Consider the following 11,192-nt stretch of genomic DNA (forward strand, 5'->3'; position numbering starts at 1 on the left):
TCCTGAGTAGCTGGGATTACAGGCTTGCGCCACCATGCCCAGCTAATTTTTTTTTGTATTTTTAGTAGAGACGGGGTTTCACCATGTTGACCAGGATGGTCTCGATCTCTTGAACTTGTGATCCACCCGCCTCGGCCTCCCAAAGTGCTGGGATTACAGGCTTGAGCCACCGCGCCCGGCTATTTTTATATTTCTAAATATTTTTAAATGTTTTTTGTATATGATCCAAGGAAAGGATCCAGCTTTATCATTATTAACATCCAGTTTTCAACATGATATTTTCAAAACGTTGTCTTTTCTTTTTTTTGTTTGTTTTTTTTTTGAGATGGAGTTTCGCTGTTGTTGCCCAGACTGGAGTGCAATGGCATGATCTTGGCTCACCGCAACCTCCACCTCCTGGGTTCAAGCAATTCTCCTGCCTCAGCCTCCCGAGTAGCTGGGACTACAGGCATGCACCATCATGACCAGCTAATTTTTCTATTTTTAGTAGAGACGAGGTTTCACCTTGTTGACCAGGATGGTCTCGATCTCTTGACCTCGTGATCCACCTGCCTCGGCCTCCCAAAGTGTGGGGATTACAGGCTTGAGCCACCGCGCCCGGCCACATTGTCTTTTCTCTATTGTGTGTTTCTGGCAACTTCATAAAAGATTGTTTAATCACATATAGAAAAGTTTATTTCTGGGCTGTGTATTCTGGTTTTTTATCTATTTATCTGTCTTTGTTGTCAGTACCACCTTGTTTTTGTTTTTTTAGCTATTAATGTATTTTGAAATCCAGATAATACCTCTTTGTTCTTTTTCACGAATGTTTGGCTATAGTTTATAATCAAATTTAAAAATTTTAAGGCTAGGCATGCTGTATTTATAGGTATGAGCCACCACACCCAGCCAACCTTTTGTCTTTAATAAAAATTATCCACTTCCGGCTGGGCATGGTGGCTCACGCCTGTAATCCCAGCACTTTGGGAGGCTGAGGTGGGTGGATCACGTGAGGTCGGGAGTTTGAGACCAGCCTGACCAACATGGAGAAAGCCCATCTCTATAAAAAAGAATAAAGAAAGAAAACAATAAATAAATTATCCACTTTCAGGCATGCCTCTATTTGCAAAATAATTGAAGTTGGCAATTTACTTTTAAAGGTATTATGGGCGAGAAAAAAGAGCTACATTTTATTTTTTTTCTATGGGTTATTGGGGTCACCCCACGTTGGGCAGCACTGTTCGGATCACCACCTCTGGTGGTCTATCCTGCAGACCCTCACTCAGCGATGGATAAGTAAAGTACCCTGACACACAGATGTTATGCTTTCCCAGTTTGGCTAGTGTCTGTAACCGCTTACAGACTCCCTGGAGAGTGCTGTAAAGAGATAGCTGCTGCCAGTGAGACTCAAATTTATTCAGTAAAGTTTAATTGACAAAGGTTGAGTCAACACCACTAGAGGTTAAAGGTTAAAGGACAGGTTCTGTTGCTCAAAGCAAACACCATTAATGGGTAACATCTGTGGTTGACCTCCCCTCAAGAGGGCCATCTAGCTCAAAGGTTAGCTTTAAGAGCATATGAGTAAACAAGTTAGTTAGGTAAACTACCCACATTCTTTTGTATGTGTGCCCTAATCTCTCTGGCTCTTGCAAAGAGACTCTGGCTACCTTCAGCCAAGAACTATAGAAAAAACCCTTAGACCTTCTAAAGAGGTTTGAGACTATTTTCTGTAACTTTCTTTGACATTTTTCTTATACTATTTTTGCCACCACCCTGAGTGAATTCCTACACTGTCACTCTTTGTATTGTGCTCATCTGGGTCATTGCGCACATAACTAATTTATACATTTTCCACAAATGTATTTTGGTCAGTATGTTTTTGTTACACTTATATTTCTATTAAGAAATTAGGGACTTTGGGCCAGGTGCGGTGACTCATGTCTGTAATCCCAGCACTTTGGGAAACTGAGGTGAGTGAATCAGGAGGTCAGGAGTTCAAGACCAGCCTGGTCAACATGGTAAAATCCCATCTGTACTAAAAATACAAAAATTATCTGCATGTGGTGGCGCACGCCTGAACTCCTAGCTACTCAAGAGGCTGAGGCAGGAGAATTGCTTGAACCCAGGCAGAGATTGCAGTGAGCTGAGATCACACTATGGCACTGCGGCCCTCCAGCCCAAGCAACAGGGCGCAAGACTCCATGTCAGGAAAAAAAAAAAAAGAAAAAAGAAAGGAAATTAAGGTCTTTGGCATTTTTCTGTACCATATTGCTTATGTAATTTGTATAATTATATAGATTGGATTTGTAAAGTTTATTCATTTAACAAGTGGAGTAATTTGTTATTTTTATTTCTTTCAGTTATTTGCTCTCATTTTGCCCAAGACTTTTCACCAGAGCAGAACATAAAAGATTCTTTTCAAAAAGTGACACTGAAAAGATATGGAAAATGTGAACATGAGAATTTACAGTTAAGAAAATGTAGTAAGAGTGTGAATGAGTGCAAAGTGCAAAAAGGAGGTTATAATGGACTTAACAAATGTTTGCCAATTACCCAGAGCAAAATATTTCAATGTGATGAATACATGAAAATCTTTCATAAATTTTCAAATCTAAGTGGACATAAGATAAGACATACTGGAAAAAAAACTTTTAAATGTAAAGAATTTGGCAAATCATTTTGCATGTTTTCAAACCTAACTCAACATAAAATAATCCATACGAGAGTAAATTTCTACAAATGTGAAGACTGCGGAAAAGTTTTTAATGGATCCTCAATCTTTACTAAACATAAAAGAATTCATATTGAAGAGAAATCCTACAAATGTGAAAAATGTGGCAAAGTCTTTAACCAGTCCTCAGCCCTTACTACACATAAGATAATTCATACCAGAGAGAAACTCAACAAATATAAGGAATGTGGCAAAACTTTCAACCAGTCCTCACACCTTACTAGGCATAAGATAATTCATACTGGAGAGAAGATCTACAAATGCGGAGAATGTGGCAAAGCCTTTAGGCAGTCCTCCCACCTTACTACACATCAGACAATTCATACTGGAGAGAAACCATACAAATGTGAAGAATGTGGCAAAGCCTTTAGGCAGTCCTCACACCTTACTACACATCAGACAATTCATACAGGAGAGAAACCCTACAAATGTGAAGAATGTGGAAAAGCTTTTAACCAATCCTCAAAACTTACTGAACATAAAATCATTCATACTGGAGAGCAACCCTACAAATGTGAGGAATGTGGCAAGGCTTTTAACCGATCCTCAAAACTTACTGAACATAAGAAAATTCATACTGGAGAGATACCCTACAAATGTGAAGAATGTGGCAAAGCTTTTAACCGATCCTCAAATCTTACTGAACATAAGAAAATTCATACTGAAGAGAAACTCTTCAAATGTGAAGAGTGTGGCAAAGCTTTTAAACACTCCTCAGCCCTTACCACGCATAAAAAAATTCATACTGGTGAGAAACCCTATAAATGTGAAGAATGTGGAAAAGCTTTTAACCGATCCTCAAAGCTTACTGAACATAAGAAAATTCATACTGGAAGGAAACCCTACAAATGTGAGGAATGTGGCAAAGCTTTTATCCGATCCTCAAAACTTACTGAACATAAGAAAATTCATACTGGAGAGATACCCTACACATGTGAAGAATGTGGCAAAGCTTATAAACACTCTTCATCCCTTACTGCCCATAAGAGAATTCATACTGGAGAGAAACTCTACAAATGTGAAGAATGTGGCAAAGCTTTTAACAAGTCTTCACACCTTACTAGACATAAGAGCATTCATAGTGGAGAGAAACCCTACCAATGTGAAAAATGTGGCAAAGCGTTTAAACAATCCTCAATTCTTACTGAACATAAGAATATTCATACTGAAGAGAAACCATACAAATGTGAAGAATGTGGCAAAGCGTTTAACCGGTCCTCAAACCTTACTACACATAAAAGAATTCATACTGGAGAGAAACCCTACAAATGTGAAGAATGTGGCAAAGCTTATAACTGGTCCTCAACTCTTATTAAACATAGGAGAATTCATACTGGAGAGAAACCCTACAAATGTGAAGAATGTGGCAAAGCTTTTAAACAATGCTCAAACCTTACTGCACATAAGACCATTCATACTGGAGAGAAACCCTACAAATGTGAAGAATGTGGCAAAGCTTTTACACAATCCTCAAGCCTTAGTGAACATAAGAATATTCATACTGAAAAGAAACCATACAAATGTGAAGAATGTGGCAAAGCCTTTAACTGGTTCTCAAACCTTACTACACATAAAAGAATTCATACTGGAGAGAAACCCTACAAATGTGAAGAATGTGGCAAAGCTTTCAACCAGTCCTCAATCCTTACTACACATAAGAGAATTCATACCAGAGAGAAATCCTACAAATGTGAAGAATGTGGCAAAGCATTTAACCGGTTTTCAAACCTTACTACACATAAAAGAATTCATACTGGAGAAAAACCTTACAAATGTGAAGAATGTGGCAAAGCTTTTAGCCAGTCCTCAATCCTTACTACACATAAGAGAATTCATACCAGAGAGAAATCCTACTGAAATGAACTAACCTGACTCCATCTTAGAAATAAGCCTGACAAGCTCCAGCTTAGTTTCTCCCTCCCTGCCACAGCCCTCACAGGTGCATTACTGAGTCATGATGTACTCAGAGCCTTGAACTGTTGAGGTTTGGGTCATGCTGTTCTCAGTACCTGTAACCAATGTAACCACATCCTGCTTGGCAAGTCTACCTGCTATTGTAGGCTGATTGTATAGAAAGTCCCCCTGGTAACCCCCTTGATGATTATATGGAAATGCTCTTAGTAACCAGCAACTATGGGAACCTCCTGCCTCCTGGTTACCAGCCTCTTCCTACTAACTTGCTTGTTCTGCTTCTGTAAAATTATGCTTCAGCTAGGCTCCCCCTCCCCTATCCTAAGCTAGGTATGCAAAGAAATCAAGCCCCTTCCTCAGGGTGGAGAGACTTTTAAGCGTTAGCTGCCTCTCAGTTGCCAGCAATAAAGGACTCTCAATCAGAACTCAGAGAGTAGCGCTTTCTCTTAACTCACTGGGTTACAACACTTGGCAAGATATGGCCACCGGGCATGGACTGGACTCGCTCCGAGGTCCCCAGATGCACTTCACTCCGAGGTGAAGTATAGGGGAGGCACCCCCTGAGACGTTCTGGAGCCCCATAGGTCACCATCCTCCGGAGATCAGATCGCCTACTGACTCACCCCTCTAACTTCTTTTCTGAGTCCTGTGTCCTCGTTCACAGAAAAGGTAAGTCAAGCCTGACTCTGTGTTTGGACCAGGGAGGGTCGTTGGCCCTGACGAGGGCCACCTTTCAGGATTCTGTCAACACTCCAGGATGCTGGAGGACAGAGTTCCCAGTTCTGTGAGAAATTTCTGAGGGAAGGGAAATTTCTCCAGGATCCTCACTGATTTTTTTGAGAACTTTCTGAGGAAAAGGAAATTTCTCTGGGATCCTGACTGGTTTACAAAAAAGTACAAAACTCATAACTTCTGAGTGTGTGTGCATGTGTGAGTGCGTGGGGACCTTAGAGGCTTGCGTCTAAGAATCCAGTTTATGGCTCCATGACAAAAGCTACGGAGTCCAAGTGGACCCTAACCTGCGGTTCCGTGGTGTCCTCATACGGCTTAAAGACAGCATCGGGCTAAGCCCGATCCAAATCAGGGGTTTTAAAGACGGGGTTTCACCATGTTGGTCAGGCCGGTCTTGAACTCCCGACCTCATGTGATCCACCCGCCTCGGCCTCCCAGAGTGCTGGGATTACAGGCGTGAGCCACCACGCCCGGCCTATACCGACCTGTTCATGCCAAGAGGTGCCTAAGTTCCTGCACAGGGTGCAACCAGGTAGGCATCTGAGTAATCCCAATACAGGACCCCCTCTCCCTTGTTTGTCCTTGATAAACTGCCATAATAATTTATCTACCTCACTGTCAGTTTTCCTGTTTTGTTCCTAACATGGATTTGTATGTCTCATGTCTGTTGTCCTGTTTGTCTCTAGCGTTTGAATTTGTATGTCCCATCATCCTTATTGCCCGAGACGATTGGGTGACAACTTTTTCAAGGTCCTTAGTGCAGACCTCATTAGCCGTTTGGGCTGGCCATCTTAGTCCTGTCTTTTCTGTCAAAAACAGATCAGGTGGGAAAATTGTGGGAAATTACTGGGAAAATTGTGCTAAACATCCAACAGTCTGGAATTTCTGGCACATAGAGGTTGTTGGTGCCTAGATTGTCACACCCCCATGCCCCAATGACTGGTCTGACCCCTCCTTGGCTGAGCCTGACTTCTCCTTTGCTCCAACCCTCAGCTCCCTGTCTTCCTCCTGTTCTGTCCCCTTCCGAGGAGGAGGAAAATTCTATTATTCCCTTGCCTCTACCCTATAATCTTCCTGCTCCCCTGGGCTCCCTTCTGTCTTCTCGTCTCCTGTGTTCTCCACCTATTTATTGCCTCCCAACTGCAGCCTCGGCCAGAGGAGGCTGCCCCACTCCTACCCTTAAGGGAGGCAGCATCCCCACCAGGTAGTGAGTGAGCTGTCCCATTTTTGGATTATGTTCATTTTTCTACTTCTGACCTGTACAACTGGAAGGCTCAAAAACCCACCTTTCTCTGAGAATCCTCAGGTACTAACCTCACTGATTGAGTCCATACTCTGGACTAACCGGCCCAACTGGGATGATTGGCAACAGCTTCTCCTGACCCTTCTTACATCTGAGAAAAGGGACTGTATTCGAAGGGAGGCCAGAAAGATTTTCCTTAGTTCAGCCAGTATGCCAGAGGAGGGACCCCAAGACCTCCTAGAGGAAAGTTTTCCTTCTACTTGGCCTGACTGGGACCCAGATACCTCGGATGGAAGTAGAGCTTTGGACAATTTCCACCAGTATCTCCTTGCTGGTAGTGAAGGAGCCACTCAGAAACCCATGAATCTGTCTAAGACAACTGAAGTTGTCCAGGGGCCCAACGAGTCATCTGGAGTGTTTTTGAAATGCCTCCAGGAGGCCTATCGAATTTACACTCCATTTGATCAAATGGCTCCCGAAAATAGCCATGCTATTAATTTGGCATTTGTGGCCCAGGCAGCTCCTGATATTTGGAGAAAGTTAGAAAAACTTGAGGGATTCATTGGAATGAACATTTCCCAACTCCTGGAAATAGCTCAAAAGGTTTATTGACAATCGAGACCAAGAAAAAACAAAAACTGGCTACTCTGGCAACTGAAAGGCAGCTGTCAGAGTATCAAAAAGGCAGGCAAAAATCATAGTTGCCGCAATCCAGGAAGCTAAACAAGATAATCCTAAACAGAAAAGTTATACTGGGGGAAAACCTGACTCAAAGTCTCAATATTCCTGTGGGAGGGCAAAGAGAACACCCCTACAAAAAAAAAAAAATCAATGTGCATATTGTAAATAACTCAGATATTGGAAAAAATGAATGCCCAGAAAAGCCAGAGAGGAAGTTCTCACCCTTCCAGAAGCAAGAGATCTTGAAGCAGATTGATGGGGCTGGGGATCCCTTTTCTCTTGGCCCCCAGGAGCCCATGGTTACTGCTACTGTTGGGGGTCAGTCTATCCATTTCCAGGAGACTGGAGCTTCTGGATGGCCTAGTTGTTTGCGGGCTGTAGCAGCCACTGCCTGTCTAGTCCAAGAAACTGATTAACTCTGGGTCAGGACCTGACCCTTACGGTCCCCCATGCCGTACAGTCCCTGCTGCGAGAAGCTCCCGGAAAAGGAATGTCAAAACACTCGTATATTGCAGTGCCAGAGTTTACTGTTGGATCAGCCTCACCTGACTCTCCCCCACAAGGTGCTTAAACCCAGCCACTCTACTCCCTGCTCCAACCTGTCTGTACCTGTCCATTACTGCCAAGAGCTGTTAGAAACTACAAAAACCAGCTGACCTGATCTCTAGGATATGACTTTGGAAAAGACAGATGCCACCGTATTTACAGCTTCATTGAACAAGGAGTGCGAAAAGCCAGTGCAGCCATCACCACAGAAACAGACACACTGTGGGCCCAGGCTCTGCCAGCCGGAACTTCTGCACAAAAGGCTGAATTAGTTGCCTCACTCAGGCCTTCCGTTGGGGTAAGAACAAACACATCAACATCTACACCAACAGCTGATATGCCTTTGCTACTGTACCTGTTCAGGGAGCCATCAGGAGCATGGGCTACTCACCTCAGCTGGAAAGACTATCTTTTTATTTTTTTATTTTTATTTTTTTGAGACAGAGTTTCGCTCTTGTTACCCAGGCTGGAGTGCAATGGCGCGATCTCGGCTCACCGCAACCTCTGTCTCCTGGGTTCAAGCAATTCTCTTGCCTCAGCCTCCCAAGTAGCTGGGACTACAGGCGTGCACCACCATGCCCAGCTAATTTTTGTATTTTTAGTAGAGACGGGGTTTCACCATGTTGACCAGGATGGTCTCGATCTCTTGACCTCGTGATCCACCCGTCTCAGCCTCCCAAAGTGCTGGGATTATAGGCGTGAGCCACCGCGCCCGCCCTGGAAAGACTATCAAAAACAAAAGAAATTCTAGCCCTGCTTGAGTCCATTTGGCTCCCGCAACAGGTGGCTGTAATTCAGTGGACACCAGAAACAAAACACAACTGTCGCCTGGGGGAACTAAAAGGCAGATTCTGCAGCCTGCAAAGCAGCTACACTCCCAGTTATCCGATTAACTTTACTGCCAGCCATCTCCTTCCTACCTTCCAGCCTGCCAGATTGCTCTGTCTACTCCCCAGAGGAAGAGCAAGCTACAAACCTCCAGGCCAACAAAGATCAAGATGATTGGTGGATTCTCCCAGAGTCCTGAATTTTTCTGCCCCGCACCCCAGGAGAAGCCTTGGTTGATCGTCTCCATTCTTCCACCCACTTAGAAGGAATAAAATTAGCCCAGCTTTTGAAAAGCCATTTCAAAATTCCTCACCTTCAGGACTTAACTAACCAAGCGGCCTCCTGATGAACAGCGTGTACACAGGTAAGCGCCAAGCAAGGTCCAAGGCCTGAACTGAGCCACTGTCTCCTAGGATGCAGCCCAGGAGAAAAATGGAAAATAAACTTGGGTGGGATATCAGTATCTCCTGAATACTTTTTCTGGATAGACTGAGGCATTTGCCACACCTAAAAGATGTAAGAGTGATTTTTGACAACACCTCAAAGTTTTCTAAACATAAAAGAAATTATGCTGGTGAGAAATCTTAGAAATGTGAATAATGTAACAAAGCCTTTAAAGGTTGTCAGGATTGTACATAAGATAATTCATACAAAAAAAAGCAACCTACAGGTGTGAAGAATGTGGCAAAATTTTTAACCAATGCTCACACCTTACTGCACAGGAAATCAATTGTACTTGAAACAAAAAATTCAAATATACGGAATGTGAAAAAGCCATTAATATCTGCTCACATCTCAACATCAGAGAGTTCATACTTTTTATTATGATTATTCTTTTTTGAGACAGAGCCTTGCTCTGTCATCAGGCTGGAGCATAGTGGTACAGTCTCAGCTAACTACAACCTCCGCCCCCCAGGTTCAAGCAATTCTTCTGCCTCAGCCTCCTGAGTAGATGAGACTATAGGCACATACCATCACGCCCAGCTAATTTTTGTATTTTTGGTAGAGACAGGGTTTCACTATGTTGGCCGGGTTGGTCTAGATCTCTTGACCTCATGATCCACCTGCCTCAGCCTCCCAATGTGCTTGGATTACAGGTGTGAGCCACTGCACCTGGCCAGAGTTCATACTTAATAAAAGCATTATACATACAATTACTGTCGAAAATCTTTCAGAAAATAATATATGCCTCTAAAGTGAAGAGTATTCACTTTGAAGACACACATTGTGAACATAAAGTGGGTTGTAGGCCAGGTGTGGTGGCTCATGCCTGTAATCCCAGCACTTTGGAAGGCTAAGGCAGGTGGATCAGGAGGTCAGGAGATTGAGACCATCCTGACTAACATGGTGAAACCCCATTTCTACTAAGAATACAAAAAATTAGCCTGGTGTGGTGGCACACCCCTGTTAATCCCAGCCACTCGGGAGGCTGAGGCAGGAGAATCACTTGAACCCGGGAGACGGAGGTTACAGTGAGCCACGATCATGCCAGTGCCCTCCAGCCTGGTGACAGGGAGACTCCATCTCAAAAAAAAAAGACAGGGTTGTAGTGCCTTACTTGTGTCACAGATCTCATTGTACACATTTTGTACTAGAGGAAACCTCTGCTTAAACTTTGTTCAACGTAAGGAATTTTATATTGGAGAAAAATCCTGCAAATATAATAAATTTGGAAAAACTTTTTTAAAAAACCACAGCTTAGAACACATTAGAGGGTTCATACTAAAATATATTTTTGCAGGTGCAGTAAATTAAAATTTAATCCAAAATGAATTCCATGTAAATATTAGAGAATTCATAGTAGAAATATTTCAGGCATTGACACGTCAGACATTACACTAAATCAAATTGCTGTGTATAGAAAAGAATCTAAAACTAAAGTTGGTAAATAAATTATCTGTATATAACAAAAGAAATAGAACATTTTTGCAGTTATACTTACATTCAAAGTATACTTTTTTTTGAAAAAAAGATATTATAAAAACTGAATAATGTATAATTTAACTCAAATTATTCATGCTCTTTCTTCATTCCTATTGTATTCACATCTGAAAGCATGTGACTAATTGTTGCAGCATCAAAAATATGAGAGATACTTTGTTAATAGGTGGGCATTATTTATGACTTTTTTAATGGAAGAGAAAGGACATGAAAATGTAAGTGGAAAGGCTCTTTGTGGTTTATTTATAATATTGAGTGATGCATGAGGTAGGTGTTCAGAGAAATATCCTGTGTTAATAGTGAGAAAAAATTTAATTTTACCCCCTTCCCCACCCATCCAAAAAAATTAGTTAAAATTAGTAGTATTAGCCAGGCGCGGTGGCTCACACCTGTAATCCTAGCACTTTAGGAGGCTTAAGTGGGTGGATTACCTGAGGTCAGGAGTTCAAAACCAGCCTGGCCATCATGGTGAAACCGCATCTTTTAAAAAAAAAAAAAAATTTTTTTAAATTAGTATTATTTTTTGCTAATTGTACTTTCTTTTTTCTTTTTTTCTTTTTCTTTTTTTTTTTTTTTTTTGCTAATTGTACTTTCTTTTTT

At 42.2% G+C, this 11,192-nt stretch overlaps 1 protein-coding gene across 3 annotated transcripts in view; it reads left to right on the forward strand.

The window, feature by feature from the left end:
- LOC108301928 (zinc finger protein 675) overlaps positions 1-11,192 on the forward strand; it is a 79,187-nt gene that overhangs the window by 16,804 nt on the left and 51,191 nt on the right. The window contains exons 5-6 of one of the 3 annotated variants that reach the window (XM_037737408.1): positions 2,340-4,001; positions 4,422-5,455. In XM_037737408.1, coding sequence (XP_037593336.1) covers positions 2,340-4,001; positions 4,422-4,567 — 1,808 coding nt within the window. In that variant the 3' untranslated portion in view covers positions 4,568-5,455. Of the gene's footprint in view, positions 1-2,339; positions 5,456-11,192 lie in introns of those variants that run through there. The other 2 variants (XM_017525299.2, XM_037737407.1) reach the window with 2 other exon arrangements.

This window comes from Cebus imitator, unplaced genomic scaffold, assembly GCF_001604975.1.
Source record: "Cebus imitator isolate Cc_AM_T3 unplaced genomic scaffold, Cebus_imitator-1.0 Scaffold38, whole genome shotgun sequence".
NCBI lineage: Eukaryota > Metazoa > Chordata > Mammalia > Primates > Cebidae > Cebus > Cebus imitator.